Source organism: Poecile atricapillus, chromosome 3, assembly GCF_030490865.1.
Source record: "Poecile atricapillus isolate bPoeAtr1 chromosome 3, bPoeAtr1.hap1, whole genome shotgun sequence".
Lineage (NCBI taxonomy): Eukaryota > Metazoa > Chordata > Aves > Passeriformes > Paridae > Poecile > Poecile atricapillus.
This window is the reverse complement of record NC_081251.1, coordinates 67734701-67759370: the sequence shown is the minus strand read 5'-3', so window position 1 is coordinate 67759370 and position 24670 is coordinate 67734701. Positions and strand designations below refer to the sequence as shown.

The following is a 24670-nucleotide window of genomic DNA, read 5'->3' as shown; positions in this document are numbered from 1 at the left end:
AACACTCTGCATTGTTCTACTGTCCTTCTGGTGTTTCAGGATTCACTAAAAATGAATATTTCTAGGCCAGGATATGCTGCTTCATCTCTGTAGGTCTCTTGACTGCAAGTTTTCTAGGTCCGCTGATTTTCAAAAAAACTAATTCTGAGTCAGTGTGTTTTCATAATGAGTCCTGCTCATTATATTCATGCTCATTAGCTTTCTGGCTTCCAAATACAAATTGGAATGGAATAAGTCTATCTATTCTACATGGCCATTAGTAATTTTATAATTTTTATCTATCAAAGGGTCACTTCTTGTAGTATGCCTTGCATCCTGGCAAAGTAGTCATATTGTTGCTTATGATACAAATATGGCTGCCCCACTCTTGTCTGTCTTCAGCTGCTTTTTACATCTTACATGTCACCAAACCTCCAAATCTTTCTCTTCTTGATTAGTTAATTTCAGTTATTCAGTTAATTTCACTTGAGTATTGCTCCTGATGGTGGACAAAATTTTCTGAGAGACACTAAAATATTCATACATCTTGAAGTTTTGGCATCTGGGTCATGCTTTAAAAGAATCACTGTGTTCAGTAGAGAATTCAGGCTCTTTTGTGATGTGCTCTGCTTTTCACTACATTTTGAAAACCTAAATAAGAGTGAGTGCTGCAACTGTGTTGGTGACTGTAGATCAGCTTTTGGTCCTAGTTGATTTTCTTTTAACTCAAGATTTCTTTCTCGCTTCAGTTTTATGTGAACATGTATATATTTGTTTTTAAGTTAATAATCATTATTCTTCTGACTAGTTTTTTCTCCCAATTCCTCTCAGTTCCAGGAAATTTTTTTTTTTTTTTTTTTTTTAATGAAAATATGCCTCCAGCTCATCAGCAGTGTCTTCCATTTGCCCCTACTGAGTATCATGCTGCTACAGGCAGGCTACTATCAAGTTTCATCCAGTGACTAATTATCTTTCTCCAGTATAAAGAAACCAAAAGATTTACCTCTTTGGACACAATACACTTTTGTTAGAAATTCTTTTCAGACAAAAATTATCTTGTGAGGAAATCTTACCTCTTCAGAACTTTTTTTTAAAATAAAGCAGTTAATCATGTCTGCTCCTCCCCAGCCCTTCCAAAGTCTCCATCAGTGGCCTTCTGCTGGAAACAAAAGCAAAATGGGAGGAGGAGGGGTAAAGGCAAGCACATGTTGTAAAACTGACTGAGAGACAGACAGTGAACTTGCTTTATGGACACCCTTCTCAACCCTAATCTATTACTTGTACACAAGCCCTGTGTACTTCACACTCCACGTAATTAAAAACTCAAAGCAGTATTGCTTAGACTGTTTTCAGTGTTGACAGTCTCTTCTTCAGTGCACAAATCTCTGATACTGTTGCAATTAATAATATTCTGATCACAAGTCCCCTCATTGCCCTATGTGTAGGGTTTTTGGTTTTGTGTTTCCTGTAACAAAGTATTCTAATCAGAATGAGGAGTACTTAAGAAAAAACAGTTGTTGTTTACTTGTGTCTGAGTTTTAAGCCCCCATACTGGAAAGCAGAAGAAATAGAAAATGTAATGCAGTTCATCCAAATTTTTGTGTAAATAGACATAGCTGTTTTGTGATGCCTCCAGCTAAATAGTTTCTTGCTGCTGAAATTGAACATAAAATTGTCTCCTGTACCCTGCATATCAATATTTTTTCTACTATGGTGATGATAGTTAGGGAGTCATTAAATTCAAAAACAGGAATGTAACTGGATAAATAAACCTAGGGGATACCAACCCATAGAGAACTGGTATCCAGGTATTCAGCCAACTCAAACTGCAAATGTTTGTGTAAGAAAAGGACTTGTATTTCTTGTTCTGTGCCAGGCCCCTCAGTAATTATGTTCCGATACAAAACTCTTCACTCACCAACCCCGTGCACAGGTCATGTGGAGCTCTTGCAAAACCCTTGAGCAGTCTTGAGCTCAGTTACAAGCATAAGCTTGAGCCATCCAATGCAGATTTAACTGGAGCCAGAAGTGGGTAGGTGTGAGGAAAGAGAAGGGATACAGGACAAAAGGTACAATTCAGGTACAAGGCAGCTGAGAGTAAAGAGCTTTTGGTAAAAACAAAGCAGCAAATAACCTTAAATCCCAGCACAAGGTCATCTCCAAAGGAGGGGGAGGCATCCCACACAATTGCTGATGATTCAAGCTGTCACGGCCAGAGAACACTCAAACACTCACATCTGGACAACTGTCTGGCTGACAGGACTCCACAGAGGAGGAATCAAAGCTAGGAATCCCACTGCCAATTGCAGATGTGTGATTTCATTCTTCTCCCTGCCTCCTTCCTAGATCCTGAAGGCAGCAGGATGGGCAGGGGACACCAGAGAGTGCCATTTGAGATGGTTGTTTTATTGCTGAAAAACTGAACAGTATTTTGAAGCAAAGGTTTGGGTAGCCAAAATTGAAGGTACTGAGACTTGTCAGAACCAATGAAACCCCGTCACAATCCCCTATGCCAAGTATTTTGCACTTCCAAAGTAATCACAGAGCTGTATCCGTAAACACGCACAGAGTGTCTGCAGGGCCTTGCCACAGGAATAAGGAAGGAAGGGAAAGTCACTTACTGTGGGACCAACAGTGTTTGCTATCTGGCAGATATGGTCTAAAACAAGCCTGGAATTGAGAAATTTATCTATTGTGGCTTTTTTGTTTGTTTTAAGAAGCATTTGCCAAAGAAGATGCCACGTTATCAGGAAATGGCTGCTTGACACGATACCGTATTTTCTGCCGAGTTACTCTGGAAAAGTGGCTGGACCGAATGCCTAGCTCTATGAAAACAATTGAGATCAGGCCTCCTGATACAAGGGAGCCATTTTCCATAGACAAAGGCTGCTTTAAATAAATATTATATGTATATGCCTATAAAGGGCGGCAGCGTGACTTGTTCACTTCCACCTTGCGTGGGTGAGCTGTTGAGTCCTGGCTGTGCTTGCGGAGACCTTCCCACACTGGACATGTAGATGGGACCTACACTGTGCTCCTTGTGGAGTCACTGCCTCACAGGCTCCATATCAGCTTCCTCCCCTGTGTGCCATAGCTGAATCTCCAAGAGCCTACCAGTGCTCTCTCATGGGCCAAATCCAGCCATTCCTATGGGAACCAGTGGCAAGCTACTATCCACATCCACAGGGAAAAAAAGACCTGGCAGTATGAAGCAGTAAGAAAGATGTTTGTCTGCCCCTTAAGGATAAAATACTGACTCTTATTAGCCAAGTATGGGTAGAAAGACTATTTTGGTCAAAGCAAGGCTCACTGCTTTGCCAAACATGAACGGAGTTTTTCTTGCTAATAATTTTCATAGGATCCTTTTGGGACATATCCATCATATTTTCAGTAAGATGTACCAATTCACCACAAAGGCTAGTTCTGACACAGTTTCCCAGCTCAGTCATCACATGGAAAAAAACTCTAAAAATCTCTTCAAGATTAGTGCACTCATGATGTCCAAGGAGTGAGAAGATTTAACTGGAATACACAAAGAATGAATATATTTGTGTATTTTGTGTGTCTTTCACATCTTGTTTGCAGTGGAAGAAGAGATATTTGAGTGCTTTCCTGTGTTTCACAATAATTTCAAGTAGAAGGAGATAGATTTGACCTGCTTCATCAGGAGTCAGCTCTTTCTGAAAATGTTGTTTGGCTAGTTTGCTCCAGTGACTTATTTGGCTCGCTATAAAAAAACGATCACATAAACTTGGCAAATGTCAATTGCTTCCATTCTAGTCTGGGAGGTTTTATTGCACTCTTGAGAAGAGTGGCAGTTGGGTGAATAAGGCCTTTTAAGTCCCACTGGCAGCATAGAAGGCGCTAAATTTGCCCTGTAACAAAGAGCAGCAATTTTCATGATTCTTAGAGGCCAACTTGTCACTCAGACTTGCAGGCATGTCCAGGAAGCCCTGCTGGATTGTTATGGCCAGATTCTGAGAAAACAGCTTTGAGGTGACAGAAGTGCCTGCTGGTATGGAGCATCAGTCAGGGACATGTGTTGGGAGCACTATAGGTTGGGCAGGTAGAGCAGGCCGAGTGAGCTGCAGATTCCAGAGGTGTGGAGGTACAGGCACTGGAACATGAGTGACAAAAGTATACTAGCCATACTGAGAGAGACACACACCTCCATCTGCTCAGCTGCATAAGATCATGGGTTGGTATCAGTTTGTCCCTGCAAATCGGGTCTTTCTGAGCTAAACACAGTGCTGGCAGGCAAACGGAGTCCCTGGAACAGTAGAGGGAAAAGCTTCACTGGGCTTTAGAAGTTGGCTTTCAACCATTATGCACAGTGAGATTTCTTATTGATGCTAATTCAACAACTCAGCAAACATAAAGCAAATGAGCAGATGAAATATGGATAATTTCGGAGATTATCTAGAAATTAAATGTGTGCACTGGGGGAGGAAGCAGCCCTCTGTTGTAGCAGCTCCTGCAATTTGGTAGCATTTGGAGGGTTCCATTCCAAACCCTGCTCTGTCACACCACGGTTTACTGGAATGCCCGAGGTCTCAGTGAAGAGTTCAGAGGCCAGATCCCAATCCTAGGACTTCTTCTAACTCCCAGCATAATTTTGTTATTGATGGAAGTAGAGGGAATGGGAGCCAGAGCAGCAATGCAAGACATTGTGACTCTGAGAATGAGGAAACTTTTCCCACAACAATGGTAGAAAAATATTTTTGATGCCAGCATCAACTATAAGAATAAAAGATTTCTTGGGGCACAAATTTGTTAGTCCTCTAGGATGAGTTTGCTGTATTAAAATACAGCAATAAGAAATTCCTGACTGCATTGCTTGAGATGGCACATGGAGAAGGGGGAAGGCAGGAGAGGTAATGTTAATAAATCATTGTCCTGTCCAGAGGGCTTCCATTATTCATAGAGAAGGGCAATTACGAAGGCATACCACTGTCCCGCTTCCAAAGTTTAACATTCCTGTTTGATATCTGATCTAGCAAACAGTGTTAGGAGGTATCCAAGCAGCATGCACAGCACTTTAAATGATTAAGGGAGCAAAGTGCTTGGACACGTTGGCATTCTAGGCCATAGCTCTCTGGCAATTAAAGACATACATACATACACACATACGTGTCTCCTTAGGAATTTATTGATACAACCTAAACTTGTTTTCACTGAGAAGGAAAAAACACATTCCAGGCCCGGTGTTAATGGTATGAAGTCTGAGGCTGCTGTATCCCTGAAACAGGTAGGCTTATGCTGCTGAAATCAGAAGCTGCCTCCACTTCTTCCATTTCTAAAGCGGCGATGGTGCTCCCACTGGACTCCAGCTCTCCACATCTAGGGAAAGGTCACTGAAGTATTGGCAAGATCGAGTGGACAGTTCAGACACAGTCACCTCCTCACCCTCCACAAATAACAGGCTGGTTGGCTCCAAGTCCAGGACTCTAATCCTACAGGACAGATTCCAACCTAGAGATATTTTGTGCCCGATTCAATGAGTGTAATGCCTACCCCTGAAAATAAACCACAAAGCTACAAGCTTACTTCAGCACAAAATTTCAAGTTCTTCAATTTCTGCATTAGCATGTGTCCCCTCCTGTTCCCCAGGATCTTTGGAGGGCTAACTATGAGTTAAGAAAGAAAAATATTTTATGTGATTGCATGTTTGCCCATCGTAACAACATTGATGCTTTCTGCAATGGTTCCAGTAACTTCTGATAAACTTGAGAATGCTGTGCCATGGGTCAGGGGATTAACCTGGGATGCTTCTCATGGATCTTGGGTATGAGCTTGGCATCCTACTTTGACTCTGAAGCCCAGCTACAAAATAGGGATATAAAGACTAGTATTAGGGTTAGAACACTGACTCACTCGTGTGCATTTCTGTGTGTGTGTGTGATGCAAAACACAGCACCAGCACTGGAGTTAGCATCTTTTAGCGTACACTGGCAAGTGGGAAAGGAGTTAAATGGACTTATTGAGATAGATTTTAATAAATATGTATTGGACACAGAGCCCAACTGACTGTAGAGCCCAGTTTGAACCGGGAGCTGAAACATCACATTGGCTTGCCTGACCTTTAGACTTGCATTTTTATTTATGGTTTGAATCACCTTCTCCTCCCCTGAGTATGTCAGGGTTTAATCACTTGAAAGAAGACAACTCTCAGAGTAGCTCTAGCAGTGACTAGGTAAGGATAAAAGCCAGGCAAGCTTTGTAGGGAGAGGTACTTGTTGTCTGTAATTTCCTTTTGCTTTTGAATGGTTCAACTTTCCTTGCCACGTCCGGATCACTTACCAAACCTCTTGTGGGTTCAAAACTAATTTACAGAACAGAGGAAGAGCTTCCAGGAACCAGCATCTCTGTATTGCAGGTCAAATGCTCTGTTGTTCACTTGATCAGTAGCATGGCCCTTCCCTTGCGGCTGTGCTCTGCAAGGGAACCTGGAGTGGGAATATACACATGGATATACAGGGTTCCAGCCTGCTAACTCTGAACTAGATAAAGCTGATGAATGCCTTTCACAGTACCTCACATCAGCTCGGGTTGTTAAATTCACAGGCTAAAGGTTGTCTTGATCCTCTGCCCAAGACATCCATTTCATCCAGCTGCTACAGCTTTCCTGTGGTTTTTGAGGAGGGCCCATAGAAAAGCCTTCTTCCTGTGGAAAGTCCCACTGATCTACCTGGACTGTGTTGATTCCTCTCAGTCTGTCTGTTGCAGATATTATCTTTCTCACTATTTTAGCACAAGAAAGCACAGGGCTACTCTGCTCTGAGGGACAAGGTCTAGACCATATCAGCAAAAACCAAGGGTGGAGATCAGTGGAGGCGGATGCCAATACAGCCTGCATCTCCTTGGCATTCACAGCCACTGGTGAGTTGTCAGTGTGAGCTGGAACTTTTGGCTGAGCTCTCACGGAGAAGTACTGACGTGCAGCACCCGAATGGAAAAGCTTTTTTGATTCCAGAGACAAAGTTGTGGGTGCAGCATCCCAATAGGATATATAGTCTAATCCAAAGCAACCTCAAAATATGGACTGTCCATATCAAGCCTTTATATTCACTAGACACATTAATGCCTGCAGATGTGCATGCATCCATCCACATACTGCTAATAAAACAGAATTAGTTTTCATACAAAACACTAAATTGAAGAAGAACCCTTTCATTACTCCTAGGCTCAGAAAAAAACTCCCTGAAATCTTAATTGTGGCTGACCTACTGTTCAAGATCAGTAACCCTGTCATTGGCTATTTATTTCTCTGTTGCATAGTGGTACCACTGCTTCCACTGTGAGGTGCACAGTGCAATCAATAGATGATGATCTCTTCTATGCTGCTGTAAATTGTAAATATTCTGTGCTTGAGAGCTCAGGGCACACTGCCGAGCCTTGTCCACTGAAACCTCTATCCCTAACAGAACTGCCTGTATTTTGATGGAAGCCAAACCAGTTTGAGTTATCCTCATTCTTTCATGCCTGAGGAGAAGGTGCTGGTTTATACCTCACTTTCTCCAGTCAAAACAGCTTGTCCTGCCAACTAGCCTCCGAGCACTTCTGTTTTAACCACTGCTGACCTCCGAATCCCACAGTATTCACTCAATGGATACTTGGAATGCCTCAGTGAAATGTACCTAGGAGGAATGCAGGTATGAGAAATTTATTCCAGGATGCAGATTATTAAATGGTTTTACCTAGCTGACAGTGGCAATTTGGTTTTCATCACTCAAACTCTTTGTCTCAGAAGAACAAATGCACAAGTTGAATTTTGGCAATGTGCACCAGAGCCCCATTCCAGAAGATGTTTATTAGCTGTCTTACCAGCCAAAGAGCAGAAAGAGGCTTTTCAGAGACGTTGCATCCTGTCCTCTTGAGCAATCCTTGAGTCATTATCTCAAGATATCACATTTAAAATTCTGTAATAAATGAAGCTATTCACCAGGAAAAGGGTGGTCAGTCTGTGGTCACCTTCTGATATCTCTGACAGTGTTCTCAGGGGGGCAGGCTCAGTCAGTCTCTGATTTGAGTATGGGAACCTTTTTTTATACAGCTATAATAGATCCATTGTGACAATGAAAATCTGTCTGGACTGCCTGGACTTTCTCGAAGGTTTAGGCTCAATATTTTCCTCACAGCAGTGAAGAAATCTCTGACAAATGTTTGGATGGTCATCTCTCTTCACCATCCTGGAGACTGGATTCCCTTAATCCACCTTTACCTTGCATGGGCTTTACGTGGTCTGCTGAAGTGCCACCATCTCAGAATTTCCCAGGCAGGGATGAAAGTTCCACTACCAGGCACCAACACCCCAGCTGGGCATACATCAACTTGTTCTCAATGTCTTTTGGAGGAAGACATGGAGAGATAAGGAGGATCAGCAGGAGCTGACATTCTGCTCCTGGATTACCTGAGTGTGCAGCTTGGTGCAAGGAAGGACTTCTATCTAACAAGGCAAGAAAGAGCCTTTTCTGAAGGGAGGATTATGGGATCTCTGTTGTGACAGCCCTACACCTCTTGTAACAGTTGCTTCTCTATCCCACCTTCAAAATCCAAACAATCCTGCTTGCCTCTCTCTTTCTCATGCTCCTCTACCTCAGGCATAGGTGCTATTTCCATGCCGCTCCCTAGATCACAGCCTCCAAAGGACTGGCAGAGGAAGGCGGCAGCAAAAGGGCATTGCAGGGTGTGCTCCTCCCCAGCAAACAGGAGAGCTGATCCCAGGGGGCATCCCTTCTAAATGGATTAGATGACAAGAAAGGAAAAGAAAAAATAATCTCTTTAAGACCTGCACCCTGCAGAGACAGGTCCTCCCTTCTGTCATCCCTGCAGGCCTGGAGACAGGCTCCAACATAGAGAAGCTGGAGATAGAGGCTAATGGAAGAGCCTTTTTCCTCTGTTCTGTTTATCCCAGAGGCCATGAAATACGTGCCTTTCAAAGACAGACATTTCTAACACATTCCTCCACTAATATAAATTAATGCAGGCCCCACACTTGATCCTTCTGGTAAATTCAGCGTATTGTCTCAGCTTCTCCTTCAATAGGACTCTCTGAGTTCTCAGATGCTGGCAAGTTGCTCTTAGCACTCAGTGCCATTGCTGCATGGTGGGTGAGAGGAGTGGCTGCTTTACCCACCTCGCCACAGAATTTCCATTGTCACGTCAGGAAAACCACAAACAAACCAAAACACCTTTGAGCACAAATTCCTTTTGGTATCAGGCAACTGTATTTGCCAAAATGCCCAAGCAAGAGACAATCACTGCCACAGGTTGGGTGTTGCCTCTGGAATTTGGAAGGATGAAATCACCACGCATCCCACCACCCTGCTCTCTTTGAGACATTTCTGACTAGGCTCACATGATGTGGTTGCCTCCAATTAGAAGGGACTGGGATCAGTGATTCAGGAGGTCACTTCCAGTCCTGCAGCCCTTAAATAGAATGGAAAGAGTTAGTCTGAGCTTGCCAGCAGAAAGCAATGGTAATTGTTAAAAAGGGCTCAGGGACTGGAAGTGTGTGACTAGGGCAGGAGGGGAGACTCTAGTCCCAGCAGCTGCTTAACTCAAATCATTAGTTTTGGTGGATCTTTAATACTGCTGTCCTTTATGACCTGAGGAAGTTCATCCCCTGAGAGCAATGGCTCTTCCCAGCCTCTGCAAGGCCCTGGGATCTCTGAGTATATTGACTCATGCTGGCTACTGGCAGCCAGCCTGGGCCAGCAGCAGCACACAGACTGACTCAGTGCCATTAGAAGTGGTCAGTATCCAGAGTTGTATCCATTGCTCTCCTAGGTCGAGATGGATGTACTTGAGACTTATGTAATTTTCTTTCCTGCACTCTGATTCTGTCCTGGGAACATCTCCATGTAGGATGCAACAGGCACCACTGCATCTTCTGTCCAACCCTCTGCAGGGCAGTTAGATACTCAGGAGTATGCTTGTATATTGCAATTAATTGGGAAGGCTGCTTTAGGAACCTTTGCTTCTTCAAAACAAACAAAAAAGCCAAGCAGTCTAATTGACTACCACAAAATAAAGCCCTTCCCTTCTTTCCCACATTCATAGCCAATATTAAATAACATCCTCTTGTCCAAAACGGGACAGATCCCTTTTCACCTTGGGCACGTGGAGCCTTGAAGGAACTTTCTTACACAGGATATTAGACCAAAAGTACTTATGCAGAAACATGTTTATATGGATGTGTTTATATTCACACGTAATTATGCAGCAGTGAGGCATTTTATGGTCTTGTCCTCTCTCTGTCTCCAACAAAGACTGCCTTTAATGTCTCAGTGATGTGCCAATCCAATGTTTACATCCCCCTTTATTGTGAAAGTAACTGTGTCTGACAGCAGTATTTCCTCTCTGTTATAAGCAGCACCAACAACTGATTTTCATTTCCTTATAGAAGAAACCCACATTTGTGCTCCCCAAAGGCAAAAAAAAAAGTTGTATAAAATGTATTTCCAGAGAAGTAATTTTTGGGCATGATATGATGCCAGCCTTGAGTCCTGATGCTGAAAATTGTTGTTCTGTAAGTTATTTCTGCAAGTTCCTCCTTTAGCCCGCAGCTGAGGGTGCACGTCCTAATAACTCAGCAGAATAATACATGTGGTAAGATATTCAGTAATATTCAGCTTTACCCATGCATTCTTTCTCCTCTGTTTTTGTACAGCGTTCCCCTTCTTACAGTTAAGCCTGGACATATTTTTCTATTTTAAATTTTCCAATGATTTGTACAAGAGAGTATTAAATTGCTAAAGGGCATATTAAGTATTACTGCTCTGTTAAACTTGAATGAAGCAATGCAAGTCTGGAACGCATTTAATAAATCTGCAGCCCGATAAGGAAAGTTTCTTCACCAAATCTGACATTCCTTTGCACTAATCACCTTTGTGAAGGAACTGCCTCTAATTCTTTTATTCTTTCAACTTTCTCACCCCAGAACTTCCCCTGCAAGCTTCCCCTTTTCTTGGTACCATACAGTTTAAAACCCTTTCCACAGCCTTCAGAGGAAGGTGTGCAGGAGGCACGCATTGTAGAGGCTGCGGATCTGTCCACATGGCCTCACTGGAGCACCCCTTGCTTACATTTTTCCAGTTTTTTTTTTAGCTGGAAAATGAGCACATAGCACAGTCAGCTCTGAGGAGGGCTCGTGGTATGTGGAAGCTGTACCAAGAAAAGACCTATGGCAGTGAAGGCAGGGGGAGGAGACCAAACCAGGCCATCCAAAATTGCCTGGGAAAGCTTGGAGATTCAATCCTGAATATTTTTTAACCCATTTTTAAAAATTCCTCTTTCACTTGAAAAGCTCACAGGTCATCTCCAGGATGATTGACCTCCTTAATTGCTCCCACAGAGGGAGTGGCCATTGGATTAGGCTCCATGAGGAAAGAGCTTGTGAAATGTGAAACCATTACAGTGGCGATATATGGTGACAAATCAGTTTTGATGGATGACAACTCTTCTAGATGGCTTTGCTTTGCGTTTCAGTTTCTTCTGGGAGTGTATCTCTTCACTGCATCTGTCCTGCTCACTCGCTGCACCTTCTTGCCTCACAGAGCTGTTCTGGCCTGTCTGATGCATGCTACACTTATGTTTAGTATATTAAATGAATTAGGTCAGGATGATTATGAAACCCACTTCGACAGAGATTTCAACCCTTGTGAGAAGCCTGTATAAACTCTCAGACCTGTTGATAGAAGAGCAAAGAGAAAACCTCCAGGTCTCTATGATGAAAGCTTCAGCTTTCTGATATCATATGATAAATAACCTTGCTATAGTCAACACTTCTTGCCCGTGATAGCCTCTTGCACAGCCCTGGACTCACTCTTAATCCTCACTCGGAGGGAAAGGCTGACAATGGCAGAGCACGTACACAGCTACACTGTACCCGCTGCTGTGCTCCCAGAGCTGCTCCTAACTGCTCATCTACTGGGCAGCCTGCCCACCTCTGTGCCACTGTACCCAGGCACTCAGCCTCATGCCCAGGAGGAGCTGGGGAACAAGAGAGGAGGGTTAACAGGCAGAGGAGATGATGGCGTGTCTGCCAGGTAGCTGGAGGATAGGCCACCACCTTTATTGAGGAGAGAAGGACAGATGGTGAAGGCAAAATAGTAGCTACAGGATTGATGGTTGAGTCCTGGAGCCTAGTGAGAGGAAATTGTGTGTCCTTCTCCTTTAAAGTGAATGTACAGTAAAGGGTACCCATGCCGTGTGCCAGACTGGCAGGACAGAAAAGGAAAGCTGGTCCGTGTGAAGAGGGCAAGTACTGTATTGACAGCGGGAGCACAAGGCTCCTCATACTTTTCTGATGACACATTTCAACCCAGATCAAGCTCTTTAGGAGCGAGCTGCCTCATGTGTCACAACCCTCAAATCCTTGGCCTCTGCGCTGAGACTACCAACGAGAATGCCAGCTATGATGGTGGGTTTATTTTCACTGGACTGAATGGACTTCCCTCTCATTCCACAGAGAGCACGAGACAGCTGTAAGTTAGCAACAGCTTTTCCTTGGAGAGGGGCCCGAGGCATAAGATTTAAACCACCTAATCTCTCTCTGTGCCCATGTCCCAGAACCTCTGTTCTGTCCGGATGAAAACAGCGAACAGGGAACCACAGGCGAGTTTACCTAATGAAAACTGCACATATCCCTCGAGGTGCTGGTGGAGGAGATGTAATGGGAAAGGGGAAATATATGGGGGAAGGCCCCTGCCTCAAGAGAAGGAAAAGATTCAAGTTCCCACCCCTGAAGTGAACAGTGGGCATGTTATGTGCTTCTAAATGTGCCCAGCAAAGTTGGGATGATGATAGCGAATGATCTCTCAAGAGAGCGATAAGGTTTAGGCTATTCATCTTTTTTGGGCTTTGATGTCACCAGAAGAAAGCTACCATCTGTGTGGAAGTTTAATTCGCTGTTCCTGCTGCCAAAAGTCAATGGGAATATGGTTTTGCAGGTCTGATGTTTGTTTATAAAAGGTTGTTACAACCCCAGCTTGAAAACGACTTTTCACAGCCTCGGTTTCTTTGGTTGCCTTTTGAAAGCAAGCTGTATATTATCATTTCAGAACTCCGCAATACGCTTCCTCCCTCTTCCTCTCTCCCTCCAGCGCCCCTGGCCTTTGCCCAGATCTCGAGACGTGGCCACCCCCTGGCTTTCATCTCCTAATATCCCGCTACATCTCACACCACCTCCCGCCCGGAGTCTCTCGCCTCGGGCTGCCCGAGCGCTCGCTGCCAGCCCGAGCCACTGGTCGGGCAGCCCGGCTCCGTGCCGGCTCTCTCGGCAGCTCCCTTCCTGCCCCTTCCTGCCCCTCTGCCTGCTCCCGCGGGGCCGGCGAGCCCGGGGCGCTGCTCGGGAGCCGCTCCCGGCGCTGCTCCGGCTGCCCGGGCCGGGATGGCCGCGGCCGCGGCTCCCTCTAGTGCCCGCCCGGCTCCGGGCAGGGGCCGAGCCCGCATCGCCCCCGGGCAGCTCCGCCCGCGCCTCTTGGGGCACCGCGTCTCTGCCCCGAGAGCCCGGCTGGGGACATCGGCTCCCTCCTCCGAGGCAGGAATTCCGGGCAAAGAACGGAGTCCACCCCAAAAGCGCTGGGGGAAAAGTAAGACCTTCAACTCTCGTAAGGACAGTAATTTGTTCGTTTTCCCCTGCTTCTCATTATAAAAGCTATTTTTCCCAAAACAGGATGTTGGGCCATGGGAGGTAATATAAACAGATGCATTCTTTGAAAGCTTGCGGTGCATTTTTGCGGAGCACAGGCTCTGCATTGGAAATGCAGAGACCCACGAGGTATGGGAACGAGGGACCACAGCAGCAGGAGAAAAAATCCTGCCTCTGACAAAAGTGAGTCAGCCCAGAGTCCCCCTTGACTTCAGTACTTTCTGTTGAGAAGCAGAGGGCACAAAACTGAGATTGAGAGGTGAAGAAAACCTTTAAACAAAGCTGATATCGGTAGCTCACTAGAAGTAAGCTTGAAACAGTATTACAGGCAGCCTTGGTTCCTTTTAAAAATGTACAGCATTATTTAATTTACACCAGCACTGACCTTTGATGATCAGAACAAAAAAAGGCCGAACAAATTCCATCTCTGCTCATTTCCCCTCAGACTGGCTCCAGCAGCTAAAAGCCAGTGCCTGCCAGGGTTATTAAGCAGTATCACCTGGATCTGTCACTTCATCTGGCACAGGCTGAATCTTTTCCCCACTGATGTGTGCTCCTGTCTTTCATCAGGTGTGGGCTTTTCACAAAGTGTGCCCTCACCATCAGGGGCAGGGAAAGTGGAGCCAGAGAGGCTGTGACTGGCCTTTTTGCCAGCTCCCTTATGGATATCATGCTGCACAGAGAATGCCAAATGCGGGTACCAGGAGTAGCTTTCCTCAATCCCTGTTGTACAGAGTGCTGCTCCTTACACCCCACCCTGTTCATCACCTGTGTTTTGGTTTATCTCCTCTGGTCTTTAACATCTCCCAAATCTTGTAGAAGAAAAACCCTTCTCTCTTTTGTTCTAACCCCCTGCAGAGTTCCAGAGGGCCACAGTGTTTTGAAGCTGTGCACATACCCTTGCTTGTGCTCCTGTATGGTGCGCACACCAAACGCACGCTGACTGTGTCACTGCAGTGCTATGCTGGGAACTTGCCATTGCTGCATGTGCCAGCCTGGTTTTGCTCCCCTTGGTCGTTTCAGATTGTGATCTCCTTTATGGTGGCACTTTGAGGCAGGTTCCACCAGCCCTGAACAAACTCACCATTTTGTCTCCAAGCCTGCAGTCCCTACAGCTAATGCAGTGCTTCCCCAGGAGCGAGATACCAAGTGCTGGTGTGAGGTTCTGGGCTTGTCCACACCATTTCTCTGCCAGATCTCCCCTTGAGCAGCGCAAATGGGACTCATGAGTAAGGCAGTAATACCTTTTGACTGGCTGGACTTAAGCAAACTACTTTTGGATGGACAGGCTGGAAAAAAAAATGGGTACTTAGGTTTGGCTTGGTAATTTTTTTTAGTTTCATCTAAACTGAAATGACTGGTGTGCACTGGAGAGGAAGGAAGAAGGGGAAAGCTGGCTATTGAGCACTGAAGTATAGGCCTCCTCAGCAACAGGCTCCTGCAGTTTAACCCGCACTCATCCCCTTCCTGCATAAGGCTTACTCTGCATGCAAAGCATCTTTTTTCCAGAATTGAACATCACTGTGAGGTAAACACAACATTATTATCATTACTATTTGTAATTACTATCACAATTTTATCTTAAATATTGCCAGTAGGAAGAGTCTTCAAGGATATGACATATCACTGCTGGCTTCACAGTACATAAGGGCTGGCCAAAACCTGAAGGGCTATTTTGAAGAAGGTTCGGATTACCTGTCCCATTTCAAATTACTTTTCCTAGCTCACTATCTGATAGGAAAGCAAGGAAGTTTTTCCAATGGATAATTTCCCCAAGGAAGTTCTCTGGGACCTCCTTTTTATTTCCGGAGGAAGACAAACGTGTGCAGTCCCAAAGTGGTTTAGAGAGCTCCCTTCAGCTGCCTTCCAATGGTGCCCACGCTCTTTGCTGAGACTGAAAGAGAAGGAGGGAGTTGCACCTCAGCTGGATTGTGAAGGGTCTGGGGCACTTTGTGCAGACACTGGTGGGAGGCAGAGGAGCACAACTCCTCTCTGCAGAGACTGCGTGTAAATAAGGCCAACAGTGCAAGTGCTTGGGTTTGCAGAGTCTGGCTCCGCCACAGCTATTGTGATCCCTGTTATTCAGGAATTCTACAAAACCGTACCAATTCTCATAAAAGATTTGCAGAGTAGATAAATACTACACTCCAGCATTCGCGGTGAGGGGAGAAGGAAAGCTTTAAGCAATTAGGCTGGGCCACACAGCGATTCGGCAGCAGGCCGGGCCGCCAGCTGTGCAGGGCTCCCAAGGCGTCCTCATCTGCCACAGCACCGGCACGGCCCCCTGGCCTGGGCAGCTCTGTGAGGGGGCCAGGGAGGGGGCACTGTGGGACCACATCCATTTCTTAAGGGAAGAAAGGGTCTGATCTTCCTTTTGGTAGCAGGAGCAGCAGCTTTTGGAAAAGATGCTGACCTGCAGCTAGCTAGATGTGTTTTCCCTGGCTTGCCCCAGTAAGCTCTGCTATCTAGTTTGCACTTTTCTATTTTGTAGAGAAGTAAGAAGCTCTTAACTTTGGTCAGAGCTGTTACTGACTGAGGTCTTTCCAATGCCTCTGTTCCCTTTCCTGTGGTGAAAACAGAGAAATGGGCTGGGTCTCATCTCACCTTCCTTGCTGGAGCTGGCTGCCATAGTGTTCTACCTACAAGAAACACTTTAGGCTCCTTTGGGTTGACCAGTCCATGTCCATAAGGATTTAGAGTAAGTTTGAGAAGAAGCCGTGGTCCTGGGGCAAAACCAGGACATTATATTTTCTTCTTGAGAGGCAAAAAGCTTTTTTAACTCAGAAGATATTGTTTTGGAAAATCAGAGCTGACTGCACTAATTCCATCTCCTTTTCCCCGCTTTGGAGTGATAAAGCATGCATGATGCTGCTTGACACTGATATTTGTAAGACAAAGTAGAGGTCAAATTTGCTGAATGTTTTCCAAATTCCAGTGAGGTTTATCACAAAGAGCCCCATGCACAGACCCAAGTGGCGTGACTGACAAGGGCTGGATTGTGGAGTCACTTGAAAGCTCAGTTTCCAGGCAGTGCTGATGGGCCAAATCATCTTCTTTGGGGCAAAGCCTGATGGAAAGCTACAACTGTGCAGAGACTCCAAGCTAAGTTTCTGACACAAAATTCCATTGTGAGGAGCTGGGTTTTCATGCTTCAAGGAGCAGGATTGTCCTCTACCAGTACCATCCTGCCTAGGTCTGATGAGAAAGAGCTTGGAACTCAGCCCCTGTGGGGCAGACAGGAGGCTTCTGCTTTCCCTCCCTTGCACCCTGACATCTCCCCTGGATCTCTGCAACACTTATGGAAGAGAAGCACTGCTGGGTTTTCTTTGCCAGCTTTCTGTCCAAAGAAGTGCAGGAAAAAAGCTTTCTTTTCCACAGCAAGTGCTGACTGGACTTGCAGAAATTTGTCCAAGGGAGACTGGCAGAAGTGCCCAACAGCACACCATGAGTGAGAAGGCAGCTCTGTTTCCCCCACCCCACTCAGACACCAGCCCCCAGAGCTGCTGCTGACACTGAGTGTCTCTGCTCACATCAGAGGACTGACACTCTGGAGGCCTCTTTGCACCCCTGTGGGCTTCCCTGCCAGTGCATTTCAGCCTCCCAGCCCAAAGCCAGAGGAGATGCATTTGGGGTTGCTAAGTCTCATTTCAACAGAGACAGGCCAGCAACCCGCCCTAACACTCAGAACAGAAACTAGATCTGGAGCAGGAACGAAGCTGACACCTGCAAGCTGGGCTCAAAATCAAGAGCCTTCCCTCACTATTAACGTTCAGAGCAAGGCTCCACAGCTCACACATCTCCACGGATACTTGGAACAGAGGCTTATGTCCACATTTGCGCAATCTTCCTTACGATGCTCCCCAGAAGATATAGGCAAAAGCTTTAATGATGTGTGCTGTGCAAGTGAGGCAAGGACAGGGAAGAGATGAGAGGAAAGCACCAGATCTCTCAGGGGAGAGGCATATGCCCCTGTCCGATAAGTAGAAGGTATCAGAAGTTCAGGTTTATGAGTACATCATACAAAACTGACTACTTGGTGAGCTGTGTGAGAACTCTTTTCACTCCGTGGTGGTTGTTGAACAGTGAGGCATCGCTTCTTTTTCTGGGTTTTTAAGCACTGTGGAAAACCAAATGAAAACACAACTTAGACCACTTGTATGAACTCAGGTCTGATGACATTTCAGGTATGCCACAGGTGCCATATGTTGCAGGAGAAAATGTGACCATATTCTTGTGAACAGCTAAATTTACAAGACGTGACTTTGGCCACCCATCTATCTGCTTATCTCCTCGTAACTGCTATAGGAACACTGCTCCCAAACACAAAGCTGTCTCACAACCATACCATTTCTGCAGGTGTTTAGTATGCAACTGAACAGATGAAACTTGGAATGAATCTTTGTCCCAAAAGGAAATAAATGGTCTGCTGAAGGGCTAAAACATCATTCATATTTAGGCAGTAACTGAAAGGTTTTCCCAGTTTTAAGGAAAAGACTCCAAGTAACTAAAATTTTCCATAGTAGTTGTTTTGCCTTCTAAAATCTAGGGCAGATCTTACAGTAGAAAAGAAAGTTCAAGGATTAAGACACTCGGCTAAATTATCATCAGTTCTTTTTCACAACCTTTCTGTGTGACATTTGGAATATCACTTACCCTCCTGCTGTATGCATTCCCAATGTATGAAATGGGGATAACAGCACTTCTTTACCTCCACTGTGGATCAAAAGGATAAGCATATTAATCATTTTCCAAGATGCCTAGACAATATGGTTAGTGAAGAAATACCCTACACAGACTGACCTTGGGAAATACAGCAAATAAAGCCAAACACAAACAAATGGAGAAAGTGAGAACGGAAAAGGCTCAGCTCTTCTGTGAAGCACAGGTGCCTCACTGCTGCTCCCTCTGGCACGGTTATCCAGCATGATCTCGAGAATCTTGTCTTCTTTGAGGAGTCAGAGACTAACAACTGCAGCTGATTTCCTCTCCCTGAGCTTCCCATCACACAAGCTAGATAGGAATCTTCAAGGAGAGAAATCTCTGTGGGCTGTGGGACACCATAGCCTGAACTGTCATTCTTGTGTCTGGTACAAAAGGTAACCACCTCTGTTTCTTTCCTGCACATAACCTGGAGATGATCATGAGTTCAACACTGTGACATGCAATTGGCTTTTGCTACCTGACAATTGCTTACCTGCCAATTTGCTTGAGGTTATCCAAAGTATCCTGTAGTAAACTGGAGAACTGCAGGAATACTTTCCCCTTGTGGCACAGTAACTAAATATTACTCTGCCTGTTAGCAGCAACACTGTGCCAAAGATTTTTTTCACTCTGCTCGTCACTTGCACTTGGAAAGGTTTGCTGAAGGATCAAATCCATGTCTCTGATGAGCTCCTGCACATCAGATACAGGAATGGGCTGTGTGCTTATGCTTTGCCAAGTTTGTCAGGTGAAGTGGCAATTTGAAAGCATAGGGAAAAAGTAAAAAATCCAGTACTGTCCTGCTAACAGTACAAATCACAAATATGAAGCAACATTTGATTTTGAAGCATAGTCTCAAGTTTTCTAGACAAGACAAAGCCATAGAGTGAGCAGCTTGTGTGCCACTGCTGCCGGCTGCTCTGTATCATCCTTGCGTTTAGACCAATAATCTTAACTCAGAACAGCATCACCTCCATGTATTCCTGCTAATCTCTACTTTTCACAGCACCAACTGCCCTGCAGTATAGCTGAATTCTTTAGCTTTTGGGTTTTTTGCCCATTGCATCCAAAGAAGGGAACAGAGAGATGACAAAGTGTGCATAAAGTACACCCCAGTGCACCTGACTGACAGCAGTATAACTTACCCTTCCAGCCACCATCAGTTAAATACAAAATCAACACATTCTTCCTTTACACACTCAGAAAAGGAAATCCACATGTTTATACTCAAAATCCACATTTAAATAAACCACTGATGAAATCTTGCCATCTTACAGTGTCTGCAAGGCCAAATTTGTATTTGCAGAAAACTTTCCCCTTCCCCCATCCCACTGCTCCCACAACAACCTTTCTGCAGGCTCTTCCAAGATGACAGGGTCAGCCATCGGTGCCGAGACACAACCATTTCAGTGTGCTGGTGCTCTCATCACACACACACCCATTTTCTGAAGCTTACAACTGAGATTCGACGTTCACTGCACGCTGCAGCTTGGCAGACAATGCCATTTCCAGACAAACCAAAGAAAACTTTCGACTGTTTCTCAGCTGTGAGACATCAGGAATTGATTTATGCTGGTTGCAATTTAACTTTCAACCTTCAAACTGAGATCCCTTCCCATGCACTTTAAATATTCTGCAGTGAAGTTGTTTTATGCTGCAGTGGCCATTTCTCACGGAGCTGCCTTCCAGCACCTTCCTGTCATTCCTGTGGGTACTTTTAGGCAGAGCCTAACTTTGCAAACCCTCCCTTGGCACAGACCCTGCAAAAGTGATTCTGGTGATTCCACCGCCAGTAGACAGGCACTTCCAAGGCTCGGTAACACCCTTGTTTTTCCCATGGAATCTGCGTGTGGAGGTCTGTACGTAGCAACACTCAGTTCTTTACTCTGGTCTTGGCTCACGCAAGCAGACTGATCAACAGTGTTTTATATGTTAGTTGAACTCCTTGCAAAAAAGGCCGAGTCCTTAAAAATAAAACAGAAGGAATGCTGTGGTACTGAATTATAATATTTTTGCTCTCAAAAATGTTGCTGTGTTGTTTTAGGCTAATGTTCTAACATCACAGATGTTCCCTTTCTTAAAATGGAGGGAAAGATCAGAGCACCATTACTCTTAGCTGGGAATTACAGGTCTTTATTTTTTAAAAGAATGTAGAATTTTATTCTTTGGCAGACAATGTTTTTTCATTTGATAAGAGGATAAAAGTTGGCATGCAGTGTGGTTTCCTTTGCTAGTCAAAAACGTACCTGTACATTCAATTTTATTGTATAAAATAATGAAAGGAGGAAAAATTCCATGGCTTGAATTCACAGATGTGGTCTCCTACATTTAAAATTTGTGCCTCTGCTCAAGTGTTTATGATACAATATGCCATTCTATATCCTAACACTCAAATGATTCATCAAAGATCCAATGATAAAAGAATTGCAAAGAAACTGGAATGCTTTAAATACACCATCAGGTTAATGTACTTTCAGTTCTGCCAAGCTACTTCTCTACATACAAGCAGAGAACATTAGAGATACTTGGACTTAGCCTTGCATCACCAACAAAATTCATGTGGAAGAGAAGTAAATTGAACAGAAACAAAAAAAGGCACGATTTGTCATTGTCACTTGAAACTTAAGACTAAAATTTATTTTTTTTTCCAGAATGCTGCATTTTAACAACAGTTGATTCTCTCTTTAGTGTGAAAGCACTGTGATACTTCACTTACATTGTAACACCACTGTGACTACTAAAACTTTTATGCCGGGCCATCAAACACCTTATCTAGTAAAAATGCGGTGTATGGAGACTAAGTTGTTTCTCTCCTGGATAAAACTTCCACTTAGCAGCCACGGAACAGTAGACCGTGTACTTTAACGTACTGACCGCACATCTCAGGGGAGTGAAACAATTCAGCTCACACCTCACTGGGAGATGGAATAACCCAGGAGCAACCTGCTCCAGTCTCACTGCTCAAATATGACTTTCAGAGGATGCCCTATGCCTTATCCAACCCTGTACTGTTGGCTGCAACTCCCACGTCCTACCCACAGCCGCTGTATCCAGGCAGGAACACTAGTGTAAGCAAGAGGACTATGGCGCCAGGAAGAAATGTGCAAGTTTTATTTTTAAACATTGTTGGATTGAAAAAAGAATCATATGGCTTATTGATATTTCAGGAGATAGTAGTGAATAAGTTAAAGAAGATTTCATTCCAAAACATACGTTGCTTCATTCATAGCTAAGCTAATGTAGACATATATTTTCTTATTTTTCTAAGTGTTGAACAGCCACCTTTTCCCCCCACAAAGATCTCCAAGGATATGCATTGGCACTTTCTACAAAGCTGTTGTGGACTAAAGGCTTACAAACAGTGATTTTTTTTGAATAAGAAATATTCATCAGACCCAAATATAATTATTTAAATCAACTTCTTCCTGAGCAACTTAGAATTTGGAATGTGCTAAAAAGTTTCAATAAATAAGTCAAAGATTTACCAGCTTATAACGTACCTTTTAAAAGTTAAGCAAAATATATTTAATGACAGAGAAATAGGCCATAGGACCAGGAATATTAGATGCTATGTGCCAGATAAATCTAAGAATTACCATTTGAGGAGGAGAGGCCAGGTTGATTGTTACGAAAATAGAACAATATTAAAACCTAGCGAGTAAATCACTAAGCAGCTTCTGTATTTAGATTATAAGTAGTGATGGCTGAAGATACCATTAAATGAACAAACAGATAGAAACAGATTTTACTGTAAGCATCAGTGAACTCTCAGGAAGGCTAAATGTGTTAAGTGACTATATTCAGTTAAAACATTGGCAGAAAAAGGATTCAAACAGAATTTCAGAAACATGAGAATACTAGTTCTTTCCAAAATATAACAACTCCACAGTGTGTAAACTAATCATTACTCTTTCAATGTAATTTCATAGAAACCACTTAAAATATACAATGCAGCAGATTCATATTTTAGCTAATATGTTAGTTACTATCTGTGCCATTTTCAGCTTTCTTTAATGTGTTCCCCCACAGTAGTGCATTGCTACCATCAACCTGGGATGTTAATAGTGAGAACAGAATCTTCCTAGTATTTTCTGTAAGTTAGCATCTTGTCTTAACTCTCCTTTATTTTCATTTTCTGTGTATAGGTAGAGACTGAGCGGTGAAGAAGATCGACCATAATTTCTACTGGCTCTCAGCAGGCTCATGGAAGAGAAAACTCCTTGGAAAGCCCATTTGAGCTGATCCTGAGTTGATATGATTCATCTGTCACAAAATAACTTTTGCTTGATATAGCAAACCAAAGTATGACCTTGCAGATGGCAGCTGTGGAATAGGAACCAAAAATTTTCTGGTAGATATTTGAGAAAGGATGCGAGATAGACAGAGGAGGATTGTCCTCATCCTGGCAAACAGCTGCAGCATCTTGTAGCTGCTTCTTTCCTGAGCTCTAGGGACAGGAAGTTATTGCTCTTATTCTCTATTAGTCCAGCTTTCTCTGTCAAAATGGTGCATAAGAGGTCAAGGCCTCATCAAGACCCCAAGCTCGCCCCTATTCTGTGTAGTGGAAGGCCAAAGAGCTCTGCCCAGGGCTGCCTGTGGGTCTGTCACTTCTGCACCACCCAGGCTGGCAGGCTGCCCAACAGCCAGCACACCCACACATCACAGGGAATCCACTCCAGGGACACCTGCCTCAGTAACAACAGCATGTCACATATTGGTGCTACCTCTCCTTCCCCTCCCAGCTTCCACCGGTCCCTTTCCTAGTGTTGGCAGACAATACCTGTAGTGATTAACAAGGGCAACTTCCACAGTGACTCTCTTAATAACCTGTCACTGAACCAGCTTTGGTTTCAGAGAGTGCATCTTTTAGCATTTGTTTGATGATTCTGAAATGCTTCAACTAGAGAAGCTGTGTGTGTTCATACTGTTAATTTTCCTTCTAGCTACACTAAAAGCAGGAGTCTGGTGTTTGTGCTGGTGGGGAAACTGTCAAGATTCAGATGTGAACAGTTCTGCAGTTGCAGAAATACAGGTTGTGCTCAATAAGAGTTCCAGATCACCTGAGCTTTTTAATGAGTAGTTTTTTGGTATCTCTTTGGATTTGTGACCCAAAAGAATAATAAAAATCTAAAAATACCATTCTTGAACATAAACCCCATATGTTACGTGTTTTCCTTAAGAGTCCAATAGAAACACAGTCAACTACTGAAATAAAGCTCTGCCTGGTACTTTTCATTTGTTGTTGCCATTCACTGACCTGGTAACTTTTCCCACTCTATGAACCAGAAATATCTGGTTTGTGTAAGTTGCCTTACAGTCACTAGTACTGATTTGGCAGAATAGCAGCCTCGCTCCTCCGGCACAGGTAATTCAAGGAGCTGTTACCTAGTCTCTTTCTGAGCCTGTTATCCTTGGATCTGAAGAAAAAGTAATGGCTCTGACCATACCACTGGGATACCAGTGTGCTTTGGCACTCTTCCCAAATGGCTCACTGCCTGCAGTTCACCTGCTGGAAGTTCGTGCCACGGTGTTGTGCCATGAAGATTTGCTGCTGGTCAAAGAGAGAGATGAGAATCTGTAAGATTTACTTTTCAACTTTGCAATTCACAAAGGACTACTGTGTACTCCAAAAGTTATTTTGTGACAGATAGTAGGTACTTCTCTCTTGAACTATGCCATAGCAAGAATGCTATAGAGCCTGCACTGTATAATGAATCAAACCTGCAAAATCAGGTACCTCCCGATGGCTCCAGCATGTGGGAATGGTCTCCTCTGTTCCATTCCAAATCCGCTGCGCATTAACTCAGTTCCTTAAGGAATTACTTTTAATAATAATTAAAAAAAATCTTAAGAAAGCTGGAGGGGTCACCAGAAGAGAAAGGATAGCTCTTCCATCCATCACCTTTTATAGATATCCTCTAGCCACTTTTCATCATCTTCTTCCTCATCATTTATTGGTTCCTCTGTTTCCAGGGGAGAAGGAATGAAGAACTCAGGTCTGGGACTTGGTTTCCTGATATGAGACTTCAGTCCAAACTTGCGCTTTAGCAGGTGGAATTGTTCTTTGACATAGTAATAAAACTCATATTCATATCTCATGCGTTGGTAGAGGATCTGTATTGCTTCTGGAGAGGGGACGGTCTTTTTCACTGTCACAGTCAGATTACCAAGTTTCCTATGTTCTGTAAAGAAAGAACAAGAAGCAACATGGTAGGTGCTGATTAGTGAAACCAGACGCAAACTTCTTAATTTAAACATTAAGGCATGGCCCTACTACATTACTGCTACAAATGAGTTCAAGCTGTCTCTAACAGTGGATTTACTTTTAACAAGATA

The 24670-nt window shown here is 44.1% G+C and overlaps 1 protein-coding gene across 2 annotated transcripts in view; it reads right to left on the bottom strand.

Moving 5' to 3' along the window:
* Positions 1-19681: 19681 nt before the first annotated feature.
* UST (uronyl 2-sulfotransferase) overlaps positions 19682-24670 on the bottom strand; it is a 156260-nt gene continuing 151271 nt past the window's right edge. Inside the window, exons 8-9 of one of the 2 annotated variants that reach the window (XM_058836123.1) lie at positions 24237-24516; positions 19682-20298 (exon numbers count right to left, since the gene is read on the bottom strand). In XM_058836123.1, the coding sequence (XP_058692106.1) occupies positions 20232-20298; positions 24237-24516 (347 nt within the window). In that variant the 3' untranslated portion in view covers positions 19682-20231. Of the gene's footprint in view, positions 20299-20949; positions 24517-24670 lie in introns of those variants that run through there. The other variant, XM_058836124.1, reaches the window with a different exon arrangement.